Raw genomic sequence first — 24,553 nt, 5'->3', positions numbered from 1 at the left:
ACAGCACCTAGGGGAATTTAAGGTATTCGGACTAAATTCAAGGAACTGGAGTATACACCAAATTCCTCAACCAGGCTGTTACTATTTGCTGAATGCAGTCTAATGTATGCATCACAGCCCGGATGATCAGGAACTGACTTGAGCAGCAATCAAATCCTGTCAGAAGAAAGGGAGTTGGCAAAATTTCTTGGATCAATGGATCAATATTTCCTCACTGGCATCAAGGAACTTCCTTTGACGAGTGTATCAACACTTGGGAAGCACCAAACCCATAAAGGTTATTCAGTTCCACATGGCAGAGGCAGATTATAGGCATTATATTCACAGTGAAGCACTAAACTTGTAGGAGCCACACAGTGACTGGGTGTCCCGTAGCTCTACCGCTAGAGCACTCAGCTCACACACCGAGGTCTGAGGGTCGATCCTCAGTACAGGTGGAAACAGTAGGACGTGTTTCCTTAAGATACCTGCTGTCTATGTTCACCTATCAGTAAAATAGGTACCTGGGTGTTAGTCAACTGGTGTGGGTTGCATCCTGGGACAAAACTGACCTAATTTGCCTGAAATGCTCTGCAAAACAAGAGGCTCTCTATATAGTAGCTCCATGTCCTTGGATCAGGGGCCTCTCACCAGTATTAAGGCACCTCCCTTGAGTGGCTCACCAAGAGAAGGTGGCTATCAAGAGAGTAGAGTGAAATATAAATAATTAAATGTAGTGTATACCATGCTTCTATCTGACATGATTGTACTCTATGTCAGGATAAAGCTGTTCAATAACCAAAGTACTGCATCTAGGCATCAAACACAAGGCAGCATCACACTGGAAAAGGTTAATTATAATTTATGGGGTACTTCAAATTACTGTAAGATAAGATATTTTCTATAATGGCATGGTATCCATTTTTTTTACTGACTTGGACTTCAGTTTATAATACTGTATAGGCTGCATATATCTGTTTAATATAAATATAAAATCCATACTGTAGCCTACAGGAAAAAAATACAAAAGTATTTAGTATACGTATTCATACAATTATGCAATATACAGTAAAAAAGTTTCTCAAAAGAGGACCAAAATATTTCATATAAAAATTATGGATTATAATTTTAGACAAAAATAAATTGTTAATGGTGCACAATTTATATCTGATTTTGCACACTCACAACACAAAGCCTACCAGGATGTCTGAATGTCTAAAACAATTTAAGTCAGTAGATCCTCTTCATTTGCATAACCGAGATGAGAAATTATAATTACAATATTTGTACTCTAAACAGAATCCATTCAGTTATAAAAATTATAACCAGGAAGAAATGGATTTCACCTTACATTAACGTTAAAACTTCTAACAAGCCTTCCAAGGAAGTTTCCACTCTTTCACTTTTACAAACAATATTTTTTGTCGAGTCACTCCCTGCCCTGAAAATCTGACTTGTACCATCACACTCCGATGGCGATAAAAGGTATACAATACTGACATGAAAAAATTAAACACAAATGCAGTACGGTATAATGTGATCTGTGATTGACTACATTTCACCCACAGGGGGCTTCATCAAGTCACAAACATCTACCTGGGTAAAGAGTACATGAGTATATATAGGGTGGATAATTTAAGGAATACCTGCATTCTACACTGAAGCTTCCACAGCTATTTAATCAATTACAGAGATGCAGGATTCATTGCCAGGGAAGAAGACACTTAGTATCACAGGATCTTGGAATCATCACTTATCTGTATATCTAACAATTTCAACTAGAACAATGACTTTTACAACATAGCTGAGCCCCTTGCCAGGAAGTTCTTCATTGTTATCCTACATAACAACATACACACTTGCCCGTCCAAGGCAGGTCAGTCTCAAATCCAACCTACTCAGCATTCTCCACCTGACTCTCTACCCTCTATATATTCATGTACTCATTACCCAGGTAGATCTGTTTGTGACTTGATAACGCCCACTGTGTGGGCGAAGCACAGTCGATAAAGGATAGCATTTGTGTTTAATTTTTCCACCATCACATTCCACAAAATAATTAATATTTCCCTAAAAATCAATAAAAAAAAATCTTGCCCTTTTCTAACAAAAATATTAATATTGTATTACAATGCAAACTTCTTGAATAACTACAGAAGATAAATTTAGCTCTCCCATGTTCTTAGTGCACACTATACATTATGGATTTGTGTTGTCCCTAATTCCATTATTATTTACATGGGGTACACAATTGTACATTATTACTAAAACACTCATGTTATTATATAAAATCAGTTACAAAAGCATAGAACATAAGAACATAAGGAGGAACACTGCAGCAGGCCTGTTGCCTCATACTAGGCAGGTCCTTTACAATCTATCCTACTAACAAAATATTTGCCCAACCTAATTTTCAATGCCACCTATGAAATAAGCTCTGATAAGTATCCACTCATATGCAAGTCCCACTCAAATCCAACCCCTCTCACTCATAAGATATCCTTTACATTATTACCATGCTTTTTATTTACTCTGCATGCATGGCTGAGTCATCAGGTGAACCATACTCAAACATTTTTTATCAAAACACCAACCCCTCAAAAATTAAAGCACATTTACCATCACTCATTCCATAAATACGTACATGGACACCAGCCAACCGATATTCCGAAATCTCTTCATAGACATTACTTTGCTCACAAAACACAATTCTCTTAACCATTCATTACAGTGTTGTGCTCCCACCAGCTGGAGTCACTTGCCACAACCATTTGAAAACAAAATGGCAATGAGGATACGAAGGTTGGGCAGGGAAGTACAGTGGACCCTCGGTTAATGATTTTAATTTGTTCCAGAGACCTTGTCCTTAACTGATTTTATCATTATCCAATTTAATTTTCCCCATAAGAAATAATGGAAATCCAATTAATCCGTTCCAGACACCCAAAAGTATTAAAATTTATTTTTTTCACATGAAATATACATTTTCCTACACAGAAAACAATGAGACAAAGAATAAATGACACTTACCTTTATTGAGGATTTATTGATGAGTGATGAAATGGGAGGAGGGGAGATGATGGCGGTGTATTATTGTTTAGAAGGGGAATCCCCTTCCACAAGGACTTTAAACCATACCCCCGGCCGGGATTGAACCCACGGGCTGGAGTTTTGAGACTCTATGACCGCGGGTTCAATCCCGGCCGGGGGTATGGTTTATTTGCAATCGTGTCATTACGATTTCTTGAGACAAGGACTTTAGGTAGCAAGTCCTTTTCTAGGGTTCCTTCCCTTCTTTGTTTTTTAATGCCACTGGGAACAACTTGACAGTCACTGGACCTCTGTCGCACCAAAAATCTGCCCAAAGAGCTCTGTTTCTGGAGTTCCTTTAAGATTTCCCTAAAATGGGGCATAACATTGTCATTGTATAAGTCACCAGCATGGCTTGCAACAGCTGTGTCAGGGTGATGTTCATCTATAAAGGCTTGCACCTTTGTCCACATTCTACAAATGTTCTTAATCACTGAAGAAGGCAACTTCCTCCATCTCTCTCTCCCCTCCTCTGAAGCAATTTCCTCAGCTGTGGTCTGTTGCTGTTGCAGATGCTCTTGGAGCTCATTAGTGGTTAGCTCTTCATCGTCATCTTCCACCGACTCTTCCACATCCTCCCCACTAACCTCCAATCCCATGACTTCCCCAATGACACAACAGATTCCACAACTGGTACAGGCTCCTCAGGGTTAGCCCCAAACCCTTCAAAATCCCTCTCTTGTACACATTCTGGCCACAATCTGGGCCCATGGTGGCTTATTTAGCAGCTACAAACACTAAAAACAATGGAATAATACAAAACGTATCGCATGTATATGTGGAACCATCCGCCCTGGCTTGTAAACAATGGCACACTGCCTGTACATAGTGGCTGGGCGGCTGAGGGCGACCCAGGCTGTGCGGACATGTTCAGGACGAATGTCCTTAACTGAGTTTTTCATCGTTAGCCGAGCCAATATTTTTATGCAAAAACGCATCGGTATCTGATTTTATCGCTATCCGGTGGCACTGTTACCCGAGGGTCCACTGTAACTCCTTGCCAGTTCAACAGGGCAATGAAGACAGGGACAATTTATACCTAGGCATGCTTTCACCGTGCTCTTTTTTTCAATTACTCAGCCATTTACCTTTACCTGAAGAAGAGTGACACAAAGAAGAAGGTAGTCTACATTCATGTCCTTCTTTGTCTTTTTTTGATTATATATAGGGCAAGAGGTAATTAGTGATTTTGCTTTTGATATTTTTAGTTGCCTTCTACGACATGCATGATTACAGAAAGGATTTTTACCCACATCTCCATTGGGATGTACTCTATCTGTATACCTAAGTTATCCAACCTTTTGCTTGGTACTACTCCCTATTGCAACCATACCATCAATATGATTTGACCACATTTACTAACCTTGCATATTTCACAGGTTAGTATGACCAAGCTACATAACTTGTATTTAAAATGGCTTTTATAGGATACATGAATTACTCACTATCCCTCTGTCTACTGCCATATTTACTACAATACTAAGCAAATTGTATCTAGCTTGTATGTCAATACTATATCTGGCAAGAGAGCGATTTAGTGAATGATGATGAAAATTTATCTTTTTTTGGGCCACCCTGCCTTTGAGGAAGACGGCCGATGTGTTAATACTAATAATAAAAATCTGTGAATGGATTAAAAAAAAAAAAATGACTTTTACATTCATAAAGAGCCAAGGAAATGCCAACACAGTTATTTTGCATCTTGTTTTCTCCAATTCTATTTTCTTTCGAAAATGTTCTTCTAACTTGATCTTACCATCACCATCTTTAATAAGTATTGTTAGGTAAAGAGACACAAGTGCAACCAATGTGACATTCTATTGTGGCAACATTTTGCTCTCCAGGAGCTTTATCAAGTTTTATAAAGCTCCAGGAGAGTGAAACATTGCCACAATAAAATGTCTCATTAGTTGCACTTGTGTCCTTTTACCTAACATATTATTGGTAATTCTACCAACATTAATTAATAAGTATTACTTACAAATAAAATACAGAACCTTAAAATATCCACATTTCACCTAATCCTCAATATTCACATCAATATCACAGCAAGTGTCAAACTATTTCATATTAAAATTTTCTTATTTTTAATTCTGAACATTGTACTATCTGCAGTTCACCAGAATGACAAAATAAATTGGTTCTTTCCTGAATAAACTAACAAAAATGACTTCTGGATAGATAAAATATTATCAGACTGATCTGATAGATTCCTAATGCATATAACTAAAATATATTAAACTTTTGTGAACAAGTCATTAATAATCACTATCTGACTCCAATTTTATAGCTTCATAATGTGTACAATGAAGTAATTAATATCAAACATGAGCAATTTTAGCAGCACTATCTTAGTGCAGTCCTATACAGTACCAGACTACGAAAACATCATAAACATTAAAAAGCAAAAATATACAGACTATCATACAGCATGCATTTTTTCTTAGTAAGTAAGAGACAAGAATTTTTTTCTAGAGTAACTTGCATAGTTACACAAATAAATTATAATTATTAACATGGGGAAGACCTGAACTTGTAGTTCAAGTCTTTGTATCAAGTGCATCTCACTGGCATCAAAGCACCTCCCATTAGGAGTGCATAAATATATCAAATGATGCATCCCACCAGACAGTAAGCCACTATGTGAAACAGTGTATCACAAATGATAAGGAATGGCTCTGGTAAAACATAATGTTTCTAATAAAACACTTCTCATTCTCAGTACTGGGGATTAAAATATGCAGGAGCTGTGAGCCTCCTAGTTTGGTGATGTAGTCTTAACTAAAGAAGTAAAGGATTAATAAAGAATAAAAGTCACAATACTGAAGTTTGAAACAATTCAAAACTAACCCACAAACTGGAGATGAAGCTAGATGTTTTAGGCTGTCATGAGCCCTTAGCAAGTCACAAGTGGCTTGGTAATAGTCCTGCATGGGCTAAAACATTGTCTAGTTTCATCTTAAATTAGTTGATTAGCTGTGAATGAATTAATGTTAACTATGTAGCAAAATTAACTCATGACATTTTAGTACAAGATAACTCAATGCAGTACATTTGTATTTCAACACCTGATACATTACCTGATTGTTTCAATTATCCATTTCATGTTTCATATCCACAGTTTTATTAAATTACTGAAATTTAACAAAGGCTAAATACTGTACAATATGCCAATAGTGGAAAAGGGTGAACATGAAGAATCCTAGCAATATGGTCAAATAGTACTGCTGTTTGTTATCAATTATGATACACTTTTCAAGCTTTAACAATTGTGCTTTTTTGAGTCAGTCATTACTATTATCATGAACAATATCTTTGATATGCCTTCGATGAGTTTCAAGAGTCTTTCTACTCCTGAAGCCTGGATATGGGCTGGCTTGGAAAATCACAAGTGTTTGGCTCAATGCTGCTGCAAATTTAGATACATGTTTGTCCTCAAAATGCATGTTGTGATATAAATATAATGATATGATGAACTGAGTTGAAAAGCAAAAATTATTTTAACTATAATTTGACTTTAATATATCAAAATATTAACTTGGCTCATGAAATATACACAACTTATACAGGTATATACTGTAAGATAATTCACAATTAATCTACAATTCGAGGAAGAATATTTAGACAATATTTCAGTCTATCCTGAACCATTAATGTCTGAAGGTTCCTCTCTAAATTGTTGGTTGGTTAAGAATTCTTCCCATCACAGTAGTGTGACTTTTTTTTTTTTTTACATACCCCATCACTTACACAGTTTATAAAGCAGTATACCATTCTTATGTTTAAGCAATGTAAATTAGTACTGAGAAACACAATTCATCAAGAAAGATTTGTAATTCAGATACTTTTATGAAAGACAGTAAATTATCACCATTTCTGTTAATACGTACATCTTTTAAATTAATACAAAAGTATAAAGCAGGCCACTTAAATTATAATGTTTTGGTTAAGTGTGTTGACCACTGATACACTATGTATTTTGAATTGTAATACCCAATCATCTCTAGAAACATGACATGAACAAGTTTTCAAATGACCAAGGAAAAAATTTATGTTCATAAGAAGACTTTGATACAATCATATATGAGAAAACTAAAATTATAATTACAAATTAAAAAAAATAGCAACTTTCCTCAGTGAACATTATTGTGCACTGAAAATTATAAATACTATGAGTAACAGAAGCAATCTACTTTAATTATCATCCCATAAAAATCAGGATACAGCAGCACACTACCACCAGTAATCAAGAAGAGAGACACCTGCAGTACAAACATTTTACTGTCACAAATGTTTAGCTCTTTGTAAAGTCACTGACTTAATAAAGCTCTACATGGACCAAAATTTTATTGTGAAAACTTACTCTGCATCAGTCTTTTCTTCATAATAAAAATAATTAAATGAAGGCAAAGATTATAAATTAGTTCAAACCTGTTATCACTTATAACATTTATTTTGTTTAGGCAAAGCAATATAAGTTAAATTTTACTTAAGAGCCAATCTATCAGAACAAAACTAGAAACATTTTATCAGAAACACCTATGTAAGTACTGCAGGTCATATCTTCCAGTGCTATCATACCTGTTGTGGGTGTGCATGTATAATGTACACCATGTAATTATTTAATTAGGTGGTGCAAAATCCCATACTAAATCCTCATCATTTTAAATAACTTCTTTAAAATGTTTATTTATTTTCTTGAAACCTTAAAGTCTTTCATTTTATAATGGTTTATTAACACTAAACTGTATTATAATAAGCACATGTTCTATTAAATATCTTACAAAAACTTCATTGACAATCAAGATAGTAAAAAAGATTTCCAAACGCTGTATTTCACACATCACTTCTAATTCTCAAAACTTAACAGATGCAGTGACATGATACTTTAGTTAGTAAACCAGGTAATGTCTTTTCTGGCTGTGTCGTAAACTTTATAAAATTCAGATGGATTAAGGCAGAAGGCATTTTTAACCCATGATCCTTCTGTCTAATCAACTGGGGAAATCTAAGGGAAATTTTAAATTAATAATAACAATGACAAAACATTATATTACACATCAATGACCATATAAAAGTCCTAGTATCAAAATTAATTTCTTGATTCTCTAAAGTATCAAATTCCAAATTTTCAGTTTATGACTATTTTTTTTTTATTTACCAAAGTAATGCAGAGTGAGATATATATAGAAAAAAGTGCAAACACTACATAATGCTCTCTCATGACTGCTAGACTCCCCTCAAGAGAGCGTATCTTTCATGGAAAAGAATAATGGCTTCTCAATTCAATATTATTAAAAAAGAAATTCTTATTTTTCAATAATAGAAAAAATATATTGAATGCCACCAATCATACATAAACCCTGAGTGTCTGTATGATAGGCCTACGACAGACTGGGCAAGTGTTGTCTCGGGTGATGATAGCTGAGCGACAGGCATCACACAGACACAAGTGACGACAAGGCAGTAATATGACACACTTAACTTGATCTTGGCACACAACACATAAACGATCTTCGCGTTCTTGTTCTAATTCCCGATAAAGCTGATAAGCTTGTCCATCTACCCTGCTAGTGGATTCCTCTCGATTTTTACTTTTGGTAAAACTATTTTCAGGTGCAAATGAAGTGTTTTCTTGAGATTGTTCATGCATACGTTGCCGAGTGAGTGGCCGTCTTGTAAGGCCAGCTGGCAAAAGTGGCACTGGTGCTGGATTTTGGGGCTCTGCTGCATCATTTAATAAAGGGTAGTTATCAGGTTCGTGTACCTGATTGGGAACTGGATTAGCCACATTTATCTGATAAGCAAAGAACTGGTTCTGAGGTAGATTCAGATCAGGTACATTATCATTGTTGTCATTACCATTCTCATCATTTGTATCATCCAGCTCTTCCTCGTCTGTATCTATCTCTATTGGTGGCCTCTCATGAGCTCGGCGCACTACTGACACATACCAGCGAATAAATCTCTGTCTCGCTACTACAAACATAGTAGGTAATGGAATGTCTGGGACTAAAATCATGTTTTCCATCATGTAAAAGAGAGCATATTTTAAGACAATAATTACAGCCAAACCCATCACCACACCTATAACTGCCTCAAGTGGTATATCATGAATGAAAGTGATTATACCAGAATTACACACACGTGCAACATACTGTAGCGACAACCAGGTACTGTTCACTGCCTGGCTGCAGTTAAGATAAGCATATGAAAAAAGATAAATCAAGCCTGTGAATACAAGATATATCACATTGGGAATAAAGCCTATTAGGAACACTACTGAAGAGCCAAACAAGATGAAAGCATGTTTCAGCACTATAAGGACCTTACCGAGATGTATAAGTGCAGATACCACACCAGAAGTAATGATACAATATGAAGCTTGGACAAGCTGACATGAGTATACAGCTGCATCTGCCATGCCAAAGAAAATACCGCTCACAAAGTTAAAAAGAGTTACTACTACAGCACGTACTGCAGTTTCCACAGAAAGTACAGCATTTCCTATATCTCCAAAGAAGAGCAGGAGGTCAGTTGCTAGTACAGAAAACAAATCAGCAGCCTGGAAAAGAAAAACAAAAATAAATTTTATAAATTATATACATACATCTATAAAAAGAAAACAAGTTAAGTTCATGAACACTGTCATCTAATCTAAAACAGTGTTAATGATATGAAGAAATAGGAAAAATAAGGTGCATTCCAGACACTCCAAAATATACCAAACAAATCTGAAAAAACACGATGTTAAATATATTGTAATACAGTTTATCTTAATTAACAATCTGCTGTCAATCATAACTTAAAATATATGAAGGGTGTGGAGGTTACTGTGGACCTACTGAGCTGACCTGTTTGTAGTGAGGTTTATCATCTTACATATATGTAGGAGGAAGCTTCAGTTACCTTCTATGTTTAACAGCTTAAGCTGCATCACCCCCACAACTACCACCACCACCACACAATCACCATTACCACCATCAGCATGTAAACATCAGTAAAAATAAAAGCTACTTTTCCTTACTAAATTGCACCAAACATATTGGAACTCACCACACCTATACCAAACATGCATATGTTATTATTTATTTATTTATTATCACACCGGCCGATTCCCACCAAGGCAGGGTGGCCCGAAAAAGAAAAACTTTCACCATCATTCACTCCATCACTGTCTTGCCAGAAGGGTGCTTTACACTACAGTTTTTAAACTGCAACATTAACACCCCTCCTTCAGAGTGCAGGCACTGTACTTCCCATCTCCAGGACTCAAGTCCGGCCTGCCGGTTTCCCTGAATCCCTTCATAAATGTTACTTTGCTCACACTCCAACAGCACGTCAAGTATTAAAAACCATTTGTCTCCATTCACTCCTATCAAACACGCTCACGCATGCCTGCTGGAAGTCCAAGCCCCTCGCACACAAAACCTCCTTTACCCCCTCCCTCCAACCCTTCCTAGGCCGACCCCTACCCCGCCTTCCTTCCACTACAGACTGATACACTCTTGAAGTCATTCTGTTTCGCTCCATTCTCTCTACATGTCCGAACCACCTCAACAACCCTTCCTCAGCCCTCTGGACAACAGTTTTGGTAATCCCGCACCTCCTCCTAACTTCCAAACTACGAATTCTCTGCATTATATTCACACCACACATTGCCCTCAGACATGACATCTCCACTGCCTCCAGCCTTCTCCTCGCTGCAACATTCATCACCCACGCTTCACACCCATATAAGAGCGTTGGTAAAACTATACTCTCATACATTCCCCTCTTTGCCTCCAAGGACAAAGTTCTTTGTCTCCACAGACTCCTAAGTGCACCACTCACTCTTTTTCCCTCATCAATTCTATGATTCACCTCATCTTTCATAGACCCATCCGCTGACACGTCCACTCCCAAATATCTGAATACGTTCACCTCCTCCATACTCTCTCCCTCCAATCTGATATTCAATCTTTCATCACCTAATCTTTTTGTTATCCTCATAACCTTACTCTTTCCTGTATTCACCTTTAATTTTCTTCTTTTGCACACCCTACCAAATTCATCCACCAATCTCTGCAACTTCTCTTCAGAATCTCCCAAGAGCACAGTGTCATCGGCAAAGAGCAGCTGTGACAACTCCCACTTTGTGTGTGATTCTTTATCTTTTAACTCCACGCCTCTTGCCAAGACCCTCGCATTTACTTCTCTTACAACCCCATCTATAAATATATTAAACAACCACGGTGACATCACACATCCTTGTCTAAGGCCTACTTTTACTGGGAAAAAATTTCCCTCTTTCCTACATACTCTAACTTGAGCCTCACTATCCTCGTAAAAACTCTTCACTGCTTTCAGTAACCTACCTCCTACACCATACACTTGCAACATCTGCCACATTGCCCCCCTATCCACCCTGTCGTACGCCTTTTCCAAATCCATAAATGCCACAAAGACCTCTTTAGCCTTATCTAAATACTGTTCACTTATATGTTTCACTGTAAACACCTGGTCCACACACCCCCTACCTTTCCTAAAGCCTCCTTGTTCATCTGCTATCCTATTCTCCGTCTTACTCTTAATTCTTTCAATTATAACTCTACCATACACTTTACCAGGTACACTCAACAGACTTATCCCCCTATAATTTTTGCACTCTCTTTTATCCCCTTTGCCTTTATACAAAGGAACTATGCATGCTCTCTGCCAATCCCTAGGTACCTTACCCTCTTCCATACATTTATTAAATAATTGCACCAACCACTCCAAAACTATATCCCCACCTGCTTTTAACATTTCTATCTTTATCCCATCAATCCCGGCTGCCTTACCCCCTTTCATTTTACCTACTGCCTCACGAACTTCCCCCACACTCACAACTGGCTCTTCCTCACTCCTACAAGATGTTATTCCTCCTTGCCCTATACACGAAATCACAGCTTCCCTATCTTCATCAACATTTAACAATTCCTCAAAATATTCCTTCCATCTTCCCAATACCTCTACCTCTCCATTTAATAACTCTCCTCTCCTATTTTTAACTGACAAATCCATTTGTTCTCTAGGCTTTCTTAACTTGTTAATCTCACTCCAAAACTTTTTCTTATTTTCAACAAAATTTGTTGATAACATCTCACCCACTCTCTCATTTGCTCTCTTTTTACATTGCTTCACCACTCTCTTAACTTCTCTCTTTTTCTCCATATACTCTTCCCTCCTTGCATCACTTCTACTTTGTAAAAACTTCTCATATGCTAACTTTTTCTCCCTTACTACTCTCTTTACATCATCATTCCACCAATCGCTCCTCTTCCCTCCTGCACCCACTTTCCTGTAACCACAAACTTCTGCTGAACACTCTAACACTACATTTTTAAACCTACCCCATACCTCTTCGACCCCATTGCCTATGCTCTCATTAGCCCATCTATCCTCCAATAGCTGTTTATATCTTACCCTAACTGCCTCCTCTTTTAGTTTATAAACCTTCACCTCTCTCTTCCCTGATGCTTCTATTCTCCTTGTATCCCATCTACCTTTTACTCTCAGTGTAGCTACAACTAGAAAGTGATCTGATATATCTGTGGCCCCTCTATAAACATGTACATCCTGAAGTCTACTCAACAGTCTTTTATCTACCAATACATAATCCAACAAACTACTGTCATTTCGCCCTACATCATATCGTGTATACTTATTTATCCTCTTTTTCTTAAAATATGTATTACCTATAACTAAACCCCTTTCTATACAAAGTTCAATCAAAGGGCTCCCATTATCATTTACACCTGGCACCCCAAACTTACCTACCACACCCTCTCTAAAAGTTTCTCCTACTTTAGCATTCAAGTCCCCTACCACAATTACTCTCTCACTTGGTTCAAAGGCTCCTATACATTCACTTAACATCTCCCAAAATCTCTCTCTCTCCTCTGCATTCCTCTCTTCTCCAGGTGCATACACGCTTATTATGACCCACTTCTCGCATCCAACCTTTACTTTAATCCACATAATTCTTGAATTTACACATTCATATTCTCTTTTCTCCTTCCATAACTGATCATTTAACATTACTGCTACCCCTTCCTTTGCTCTAACTCTCTCAGATACTCCAGATTTAATCCCATTTATTTCCCCCCACTGAAACTCTCCTACCCCCTTCAGCTTTGTTTCGCTTAGGGCCAGGACATCCAACTTCTTTTCATTCATAACATCAGCAATCATCTGTTTCTTGTCATCCGCACTACATCCACGCACATTTAAGCAACCCAGTTTTATAAAGTTTTTCTTCTTCTCTTTTTTAGTAATTGTATACAGGAGAAGGGGTTACTAGCCCATTGCTCCCGGCATTTTAGTCGCCTCATACGACACGCATGGCTTACGGAGGAAAGATTCTTTTCCACTTCCCCATGGACAATAGAAGAAATAAAAAAGAACAAGAGCTATTTAGAAAAAGGAGAAAAACCTAGATGTATGTATATATATATATGCATGTGCGTGTCTGTGAAGTGTGACCAAAGTGTAAGTAGGAGTAGCAAGATATCCCTGTTATCTTAGCGTGTTTATGAGACAGAAAAAGAAACCAGCAATCCTACCATCATGCAAAACAGTTACAGGTTTTTGTTTCACAGTCATCTGGCAGGACGGTAGTACTTCCCTGGGTGGTTGCTGTCTACCAACCTACTACCTACTGCATATGTTACAGTACTTAATATGAATGTATTTGAGAAATAAAGTAACACTGTAATAAATGGCATGGAGAGGCTACTACAACTTCCTTGTTTAAACACTTATTTACTCTTTATTATCAACCACCAACATGTTCAACACTTACAGAAATACAGCTAGAGTAGGTACACCACTGTTAAGAACTTATGATGCTGGGTTACTAACCTACAGGATTAATAATCTGCAAAAATTCTTCTTAGCACATTTTATACCAGATTTAAATAAAGATACTCTGCATTAAAGATGAGACCAAACAAAAGGCAAACCAAGCAGGCAGAATAATTGTCAGGCACTGAAGCCTAAAATGAATTTAACAGGCTCTATGATGAAAGGGAAAATGAGATAATCAAAAGCAGATGAATATTCATCAACTTGTTGGCACTGTGTATCAGTAATGTAAAGATAATCAAAAACTGTAGGACTGTTAGCACAACCTGACCTTTCTCAGTGGCACTGAGCACCCTTCTATGACATGAGTGTACATGACCCTAGTGTGGCAAATACAGGTTTGTATACAAGTGTAAGGTTGTATACCAAGTTTAGTAGTGCACCTTGTGTGTGAGGAGCAAAAGGAGCTGCACAATACGAGTGGATGCCTTAAGAACTGTTGTCATGACTTGGTTGTTCAGACGAATTGCAACTCCGACTCCACTCCACACCATGCCAAACACTCTCCCCATTTCTTCAGCCACTACTGTCAGTACCTCAGCCATCCTGGAAAAAAATATAAATAACTATAATGAGAACTACTGAAACAAAAGCCCTTGCTCAACAGTAAACAAAAGTATTACATGTATGTATAAGAAATAAGGTATCCAGAATGACATTCCCTTTTTTACTCTATTTTTAAACTCAAGTGCATTACAGGAACTAGGTGCCACTAAACTAGCAAAATACAGTACAGTGGACCCCCGCATAACGATCACCTCCGAATGCGACCAATTATGTAAGTGTATTTATGTAAGTGCGTTTGTACGTGTATGTTTGGGGGTCTGAAATGGACTAATCTACTTCACAATATTCCTTATGGGAACAAATTCGGTCAGTACTGGCACCTGAACATACTTCTGGAGTGAAAAAATATCGTTAACCGGGGGTCCACTGTACTCAGGAACTGGGATACACTTGGGAGGCTATTACAACCATGTGACACCTGGGAGGCTGCTATTACAACTATGTGACACACCTGGGAGGCTATTAAAACCATGTGACACACCTGGGTGGCTGCTATTACAACTATGTGACATGCCTGAGTGGCTGCTATTACAACCACATGACACACCTGGGAGGCTGTTATTACAACTACATGACACACCTGGGAGGCTGTTATTACAACCATGTGACATACCTGGGAGGCTGCTATTACAACCACATGACACACCTGGGAGGCTGTTATTACAACCATGTGACACACCTGGGAGGCTGCTATTACAACCACACAACACACCTGGGAGGCTGCTATTACAACCATGTGACAACTGGAAGGCTGCTGTTACAACCATGTGACACACCTAAGAGGCTGCTATTACAACCATTTGACACCTGGGAGGCTGCTATTACAACCATTTGACACCTGGGTGGCTGCTATTACAACCATGTGACACACCTGGGAGGGTGCTATTCCAACTGTTTACCTGGAGTTTACCTGGAGAGAGTTCTGGAGGTCAACGCCCCCGCAGCCCGGTCTGTGACCAGGCCTCCTGGTGGATCAGAGCCTGATCAACCAGGCTGTTACTGTTGGCTGCATGCAAATCAACGTACGAGCCACAGCCCGGCTGGTCAGGAACTGACTTTAGGTGCTTGTCCAGTGCCAGCTTGAAGACTGCCAGGGGTCTGTTGGTAAGACCCCTTATGTATGCTGGGAGGCAGTTGAACAGTCTCGGGCCCCTGACACTTATTGTATGGTCTCTTAACGTGCTAGTGACACCCCTGCTTTACATTGGGGGGATGTTGCATCATCTGAGAAGTCTTTTGCTTTCGTAGTGAGTGATTTTCGTGTGCAAGTTTGGTACTAGTCCCTCTAGGATTTTCCAGGTGTATATAATCATGTATCTCTCCCGCCTGCGTTCCAGGGAATACTGGTTCAGGAACCTCAAGCGCTCCCAGTAATTGAGGTGTTTTATCTCCGTTATGCGCACCGTGAAGGTTCTCTGTACATTTTCTAGGTCAGCAATTTCACCTGCCTTGAAAGGTGCTGTTAGTGTGCAGCAATATTCCAGCCTAGATAAAGCAAGTGACCTGAAGAGTGCCATCATGGGCTTGGCATCCCTAGTTTTGAAGGTTCTCATTATCCATCCTGTCATTTTTCTAGCAGATGCGATTGATACAATGTTATGGTCCTTGAAGGTGAGATCCTCCGACATGATCACTCCCAGGTCTTTGACGTTGGTGTTTCGCTCTATTTTGTGGCCAGAATTTGTTTTGTACTCTGATGACGAATTAATTTCCTCGTGTTTGCCATATCTGAGTAATTGAAATTTCTCATCGTTAAACTTCATATTGTTTTCTGCAGCCCACTGAAAGATTTGGTTGATGTCCGCCTGGAGCCTTGCAGTGTCTGCAATGGAAGACACTGTCATGCAGATTCGGGTGTCATCTGCAAAGGAAGACACGGTGCTGTGGCTGACATCCTTGTCTGTCAGATATGAGGATGAGGAACAAGATGGGAGCAAGTACTGTGCCTTGTGGAACAGAGCTTTTCACCGTAGCTGCCTCGGACTTAACTCTGTTGACTACTACTCTCTGTGTTCTGCTAGTGAGGAAATTACAGATCCATCGACCGACTTTTCCGCATTTGTGCGCTATTACGCCATGGTCACACCTATCGAAGGCTTTTGCAAAGTCTGTATATATTACATCTGCATTCTTTTTGTCTTCTAGTGCACACCTGTGACACACCTGGGAGGGTGCTATTGCAGCTATGTGACACACCTGGGAGGGTGCTATTACAACCATGTGACATACCTGGGAGGCTGCTATTACAACCATGTAACACACCTGGGAGGCTATTACAACCATGTCACAACTGGGAGGCTGCTATAACAACCATGCAACACACCTGAGAGGCTGCTATTACAACCATGTGACACATGGGTGGCTGCTATTATAACCATGTGACACTTGGGAGGCTATTACAACCATGTGACACACCTGGGTGGCTGTTATTACAACCATGTGACACACCTGGAAGACTGCTGTTACAACTATGTGACAAACCTGGGAGGGTGCTATTACAACCATGTGACACACCTGGGAGGCTATTACAACCACGTGACACACCTGGGTGGCTGCTATAACAACCATGTGACACACCTGGGAGGCTGCTATTACAACCATGCAACACACCTGGGAGGCTGCTATTAGAACCATGTGGCAACTGGGAGGCTACTACAATAACCATGCAACACACCTGAGTGGCTGCTATTACAACCATGTGACACACCTGGGTGGCTATTACAACCAAGTGATGCACCTGGGTGGCTATTACAACCTTTTGACACCTGGGAGGCTATTACAACCATGTGACACACCTTGGAGGCTATTACAGCCATGTGGCACCTGGGAGGCTGCTATTACAATCATGTGACACACCTGGGAGGCTGCTGTTACAACTATGTGACACACCTGGGAGGCTGCTATTACAACCATGTGACACCTGGGAGGCTGCTATTACAACCATGTGACACACCTGGGAAGCTATTACAACCATGTGACACACCTGGGTGGCTGCTATAACCATGTGACACACCTGGGAGGCTGCTATTACAACCATGTGACACCTGGGACGCTGCTATTACAACCATGTGACAAACCTGGGTGGTTATTACAACCATGTGACACACCTGGGAGGCTATTACAACCATATGATACACCTGGGAGGCTGCTATTACAACCATGTGACACACCTGGGAGGCTATTACAACCATGTGACACACCTGGGAGGCTATTACAACCATGTGACACACCTGGGAGGCTGCTATTACAACCATGTGACACACCTGGGAGGCTGCTATTACAACCATGTGACACACCAGGGTGGCTGCTATTACAACCATGTGACTATTACAACCATGTGACACACCTGGGAGGCTATTACAACCATGTGACACAGCTGGGAGGCTATTGCAACCATGTGACACCTGGGAGGCTATTACAACCATGTGACACCTGGGAGGCTATTACAACCATGTGACACACCTGGGAGGCTGCTATTACAACCATGTGACACCTGGGAGGCTATTACAACCATGTGACACACCTGGGAGGCTGCTATTACAACCATGTGACACACCTGGGTGGGTGCTATTACAACCATGTGACACACCAGGGTGGCTGCTATTACAACCATGTGACACACCTGGGTGGGTGCTATTACAACCATGTGACACACCAGGGTGGCTGCTATTACAACCATGTGAGACACCAGGGTGGCTGCTATTACAACCATGTGACACACCTGGGAGGCTGCTATTACAACCATGTGACATACCTGGGAGGCTATTACAACCATGTGACACACCTGGGAGGCTGCTATTACAACCATGTGAGACACCAGGGTGGCTGCTATTACAACCATGTGGTGCTATTACAACCATGTGTGCTATTACAACCATGTGACACACCAGGGTGGCTGCTATTACAACCATGTGACACACCTGGGAGGCTATTACAACCATGTGACACACCTGGGAGGCTATTACAACCATGTGACACACCTGGGAGGCTATTACAACCATGTGACACATCTGGGAGGCTATTACAACCATGTGACACCCGGGAGGCTATTACAACCATGTGACACACCTGGGAGGCTGCTATTACAACCATGTGACACCTGGGAGGCTATTACAACTATGTGACACACCTGGGTGGCTGCTATTACAACCATGTGACACACCTGGGAGGCTATTACAACCATGACACACCTGGGAGGCTATTACAACCATGTGACACACCTGGGAGGCTATTACAACCATGTGACACACCTGGGAGGCTATTACAACCATGTGACACACCTGGGAGGCTATTACAACCATGTGACACACCTGGGAGGCTATTACAACCATATGACACACCTGGGAGGCTATTACAACCATGTGACACACCTGGGAGGCTGCTATTACAACCATGTGACAAACCTGGGAGGCTGCTATTACAACCATGACACACCTGGGAGGCTGCTATTACAACCATGACACACCTGGGAGGCTATTACAACCATGTGACACATCTGGTACAAACCAACAATCCCAGCAGCCTGGCCGCCCCCACTACTCTTCACTCTCTTATTCGCCACTAACACACTTGCAGGTGTTCACGGCCGTACTCGAACCAGAAGATTGTTCTTGAATAACAGTACTGGTGTCTTGAGACGCTAAATAAGACAGTTGGTCACATTAAAAGAGAGATATAAGCACCTGACACAACTGTTGTTCCCCCTCTCACAGCCGCCACAACTACCTTAGTTCCTTCCACTCCTAAGTACATGCTCTCCTCAGTGTTAACTATAATTGTAATCATACAAGTATAACCTAAGTTGAGGTATTATATAATATTGTATAATTTAAGCTAGTGAGACAGTGTCGAAGTTAGTTTTAATATATTATTAGCGTACCCAGCCTTCTAAGGAACTAGTGACAACCACAACATTTAAAACTGGTTTTGTTTACATTTTTTATTAAGAAATTTAAATGCGGCGATTTAAACGTGAAAAATAATATTATCGAAATAATAAAATACAGCATTCATTTTGCAACTAAGCAAAATAAAGCTGGTTAATATGAAGACCCGGTTCTCTTAATAAGAAATCACGCATTATTTTATTGTTTAAAATACAATTCAAGCTGTTAATATCCCGGCACAGTGTTGCTTCACATGTAAATTGTTATTTTAGGAGACTTTAATTAAAGATAATGCACTTATTTTGGGAGGTGCAGCACGTCAGAGCCAATCAATGGTTAGAATTAAGGCTCCTGGGTTATAAAAACGAACGTAAAGACGAATTTAATGTTAACAGTTCCGCCAGTCCCATATCTACCGCTGGCAGAGTTATGGTTAAGACTGCGTTAGGTTCGAGTATGTTTCTTACATTTGCACAACATATAACAATGTCCGTGGCAAAACTAACTTAATATTGGACATTTTTAGAAATAACTTATGGCCAAACTCGCTTTAGGAGCATTCTTACAATCATGGGAATGCCAAACCAATAGGGGTCATACACCATCTAGGAGGAATGGAAGGCATTCAGACTCAATTCTAGGAATTGAAGCACAGGTCTAGTGCCTTAATCATTATGGAAGGCGCTAAACTCGTAGGATTATTATTATAATCAAAAAGAAGCGCTAAGCCACAAGGACTATACAGCCCTAAACTCGTAGGAAAAATGGTGCCTAAACCCACTAGGATGATACAGCTCAGGGAAGTAGAGCATAGATCCAATTCCCTGTGATACTCCAATATAGAAACTATGTATTGTGCCAAAACAAAAGCATTCACATTGCTAAACTCACAAACTAGTATTTGTCACTTAGTATTTAGTCAACTCACTTCACAATTTGTTATAATTTAGGGTTAAGAATTAATCTAAGTTTGCCCGAAATGCCTAGCCTTGCTAGGTGCTCTAGTGGCCCCCCCTCTGTAATTAGTATTTTACTACATGTAAACCACACAATAACCAAAATCTGTAAACCCTGCATTGTAATCCTTATAGAGAATAAACTTTGATTTGATATATCAAGAGCCCCTCACCAGTATCAAGGAAATTTATTTAAGGGGCTAATAGGGACCACATCTCCACAATTACCGTCAATTTAATTTTTTTTTTAACAGGTTGGCCGTTTCCCACCGAGGCAGGGTGACCCAAAAAGAAAGAAAATCCCCCCCCCCAAAATGCTTTCATCATCATTCAACACTTTAACCTCACTCATACATAATCACAGTTTTTGCAGAGGTGCCCAGAACACAACAGTTTAGAAGCATATACATATAAAGATAGAACATAAGAAAGCAGGAACACTGCAGCAGGCCTACTGGCCCATGCGAGGCAGGTCCATGATACACAACATATCCCTCCAAACTGTCAGTATCTCAGACACTTCATTTAAATTGCAGGCATTGTACTTCCCATTTCGAGTACTCAAGTCCGGCTATATAAAAATAACCGTTTTCCCCGAATCCCTTCACTAAATATTACCCTGCTCACACTCCAACAGCTCGTCAGATCCCAAAAATACCATTCGTTTCCATTCACTTCTAACACGCTCACGCATGCTTGCTGGAAGTCCAAGCTCCTCGCCCACAAAACCTTAACCCCCTCCCTCCAACTTTTTCGAAGACTACCCCTACCCTACCTTCCTTCCCCTACAGATTTATACGCTCTCCATGTCATTCTACTTTGATCCATTCTCTTTAAATGACCAAACCACCTCAACAACCCCTCTTCAGCCCTCTGACCAATACTTTCATTAACTCCACATCTCCTAATTTCCACACTCTGAAATCTCTGCATAATATTTACACCACACATTGCCCTTAGACAGGACATCTCCACCGCCTCCTCGATGCAGCATTTACAGCTGAAGGTTCACACCCATATAAGAGTGTTGGTACCACTATACTTTCATATATTCCCATCTTTGCCTCCATAGATAATGCTTTTTGTCTCCACATATACCTCAATGCACCTCTCACCTTTTTTCCTTCATCAATTCTATGGTTAACCTCATCCTTCGTACATCCATCCGCTGACACATCAACTCCCAAATACGTATCTGAAAACACTCACTTCTTCCAAACTCCTCCTCCCCAATTTGATATCCAATTTTTCTTTATCTAAATCATTTGATACCCTCATCACCTTACTCTTTTCTATGTTCACTTTCAACTTTCTACCTTTACACGCTCTCCCAAACTCGTCCACTAACCTTAGCAACTTTTCTTTAGAATCTCCCATAAGCACAGTATCATCAGCAAAAAGTAACTGTGTCAATTCCCATTTAGTATTAGATTCCTTATAATTTAATCCAACCCCTCTCCCCAACACCCTAGCATTTACTTCTTTTACAACCCCACCTATAAATATATTAAACAACCATGGTGACATTGCACATTCCTGTCTAATACCCACCTTTACTGGGAAGTAGTCTCCCTCACTTCTACACACCCTAACCTGAGCCTCACTATCCTCATAAAAACTCTTTACAGCATTTAGTAACTTACTACCTATTCCATATACTTGCAACATCTGCCACATTGCTCCCCTATCCACTCTATCATATGCCTTTTCTAAATCCATAAATGCAATGAAAACTTCCCTACCTTTATCTAAATACTGTTTACATATATGCTTCAATGTAAACACTTGATCTACACATCCCCTACCCACTGTAAAAGTTGAAAGTAAACTTAGAAAAGAGTAAGGTGATGAGGGTATCAAATGATTTAGATAAAGAAAAACTGGATATCAAATTGGGGAGGAGGAGTATGGAAGAAGTGAATGTTTTCAGATACTTGGGAGTTGACGTGTTGGTGGATGGATTTATGAAGGATGAGGTTAATCATAGAATTGATGAGGGAAAAAAGGTGAGCGGTGTGTTGAGGTATATGTGGAGACAAAAAAACATTATCTATGGAGGCAAAGAAGGGAATGTATGAAAGTAGTATAGTGTAGTACCAACACTCTTATATGGGTGTGAAGCTTGGGTTGTGAATGCAGCAGCGAGGAGGCGGTTGGAGGCAGTGGAGATGTCCTGTCTAAGGGCAATGTGTGGTGTAAATATTATGCAGAAAATTCAAAGTGTGGAAATTAGGAGAAGGTGTGGAGTTAATAAAAGTATTAGTCAGAGGGCTGAAGAGGGGTTGTTGAGGTGGTTTGGTCATTTAGAGAGAGTGGATCAAAGTAGAATGACATGGAGAGTTTATAAATCTGTAGGGGAAGGAAGGCAGGGTAGGGGTCGTCCTTGAAAAGATTGGAAGGAAGGGGTAAGGGAGGTTTTGTGGGCGAGGGGCTTGGACTTCCAGCAGGCATGCATGAGCGTGTTTGATAGGAGTGAATGGAGAGGAATGGTATTTGGGGCCTGACGATCTATTGGAGTGTGAACAGGGTAATATTTAGTGAAGAAATTCAGGGAATCCGGTTATTTTTATATAGCCGGACTCGAGTCCTGGAAATGGGAAGTACAATGCCTGCACTCTAAAGGAGGGATTAGGGATATTAGCGGTTTGGAAGGATATGTTGTGTATTTTTATACGTATATGTTTCTAAACTGTGGTGTTCTGAGCACCTCTGCAAAAACAGTGATTATGTGTGAGTGAGGTGAAAGTGTTGAATGATGATTAAAGTATTTTCTTTTTGGGGATTTTCTTTCTTTTTGGGTCACTCTGCCTCGGTGGGAGACGGCCGACTTGTTAAAAAAAAAAAAAAAAAAAAAATTAGACAAAGCAGTCTGTGAAAGTACATGTCTGATTCTTTAGTTCAATAGCCTATCACCAGCATTGAGGATTATTATAATCTAAACTGTGATAAACCCACCAAGATCATACAGCACTGTACCCAGCATTGAGGAACCTCCCTTGAAGGGTCATCCCAAATGGAAATAAGTCACTGACCTTTTTGGGTTATCCTAGGTTCTCGACACATACACTGCTATGTGTGATAATCTATGAAACTATTTGTGTATACCTGACTAAACTTACTAGTCCTTGCTGAAGGACCTCACACAGTTAAAAATAAGAAGTGCTAAACCCAAAAGGGTCATTGAATGCTGCTCAAATAGGGTTAGCAAGTAACATAAATAGCATAAGGTATTCACCTCACTGCACCCTTCTCAGTAAATTGAACTCTTGTGGGAGGGTGTTACCCCTCAGTATATTCATGAAGAAGCATCAAGTTACAATGGTAATCAGGTTTGATCCAAGGAATCATCATATCAAATTAAACATTAAACCCAAGAGGGTCATACAGAACTGTAGGGATGTGGGAAATGCAAAATGTGCAAAGGTGATGAGAAAGTCAAGTGCAGAAGTATGGCAAGGGCACGGGATAGAAGGGGTAGGGAAGAGTGAGAGAAATATCACAGTTGGTGCAATAAGTTACCTATATTCTTTTTAAAAGTGTCAGAAGTGGAGTTTGTATGTTGGGGCAGCAGAGATGACTAATTCTGCAGGCTTCCAAGGAAGTATAGGGTAGCTCCAATTCCTTGAATCAGGAACTAGTAAGTGATTGGCTATGTTGCGAGGCTCAGGACAATTCCTGATAACACATCAGGAACCTTAAATTATTATAATTATGGGGGAGTGCTAAACCCGTAGGATTATACAGCACATGGGGGGGGGGGGGTAAAGGTATTCAGGCTCAATTCAGGGAACCGGAGCATATGTCCAATTCCCTAGATCAAGAGCCTCTCACCAGCGTCAAGGAACCTCCCTTGAGGGGCAGGAACCTTAAAGCTGCCGTTGTTTTGGGTGATTTTATGATGTATATCTGTTTGATGACTAGCCTCTCAAGTTTCCACTTCATAAAATGACAGCTAGAACTGCAATGAGTCACAACTGCACTGTTGTGTATTTTCTAGAGGCCCCACAAGGAATGGTGTATACACCTGCATCACTTTAAAGAGTTATACAATGAGAAATCAACATGGTGTCCCAGGAGGACAAGTTGAGATAATCAAGTTTCCAAAAGTATAACAGTATGTTGCAGTATATTTCTTCTTGTGAAATGAAAGATATATAGGAATAAAATAAAAAGAAAGACTATTTCCTG

The 24,553-nt window shown here is 39.9% G+C and overlaps 1 protein-coding gene across 2 annotated transcripts; it reads right to left on the bottom strand.

The window, feature by feature from the left end:
• Positions 1–6,744: 6,744 nt before the first annotated feature.
• LOC128692922 (uncharacterized) lies at positions 6,745–19,259 on the bottom strand. Of its 2 annotated transcripts, none has more exons than XM_053782256.2 (3): positions 19,206–19,259; positions 14,340–14,502; positions 6,745–9,634 (listed from the first exon to the last, which is right to left on the bottom strand). In XM_053782256.2, exons 2-3 carry the CDS (start codon positions 14,499–14,501, stop codon positions 8,420–8,422), a joined length of 1,377 nt encoding a protein of 458 aa, XP_053638231.1. In that variant the 5' UTR covers position 14,502; positions 19,206–19,259; the 3' UTR covers positions 6,745–8,419. The 2 variants fall into 2 exon arrangements, with proteins under 2 accessions (XP_053638231.1, XP_069935936.1); XM_070079835.1 differs by lacking the exon at positions 19,206–19,259 and adding an exon at positions 19,030–19,174.
• Between the last annotated feature and the right edge of the window lie 5,294 nt (positions 19,260–24,553).

Source organism: Cherax quadricarinatus, unplaced genomic scaffold (assembly GCF_038502225.1).
Source record: "Cherax quadricarinatus isolate ZL_2023a unplaced genomic scaffold, ASM3850222v1 Contig26, whole genome shotgun sequence".
NCBI lineage: Eukaryota > Metazoa > Arthropoda > Malacostraca > Decapoda > Parastacidae > Cherax > Cherax quadricarinatus.
The sequence above is the reverse complement of the archived record's forward strand: the minus strand, read 5'-3'. Positions and strand labels throughout refer to the sequence as shown.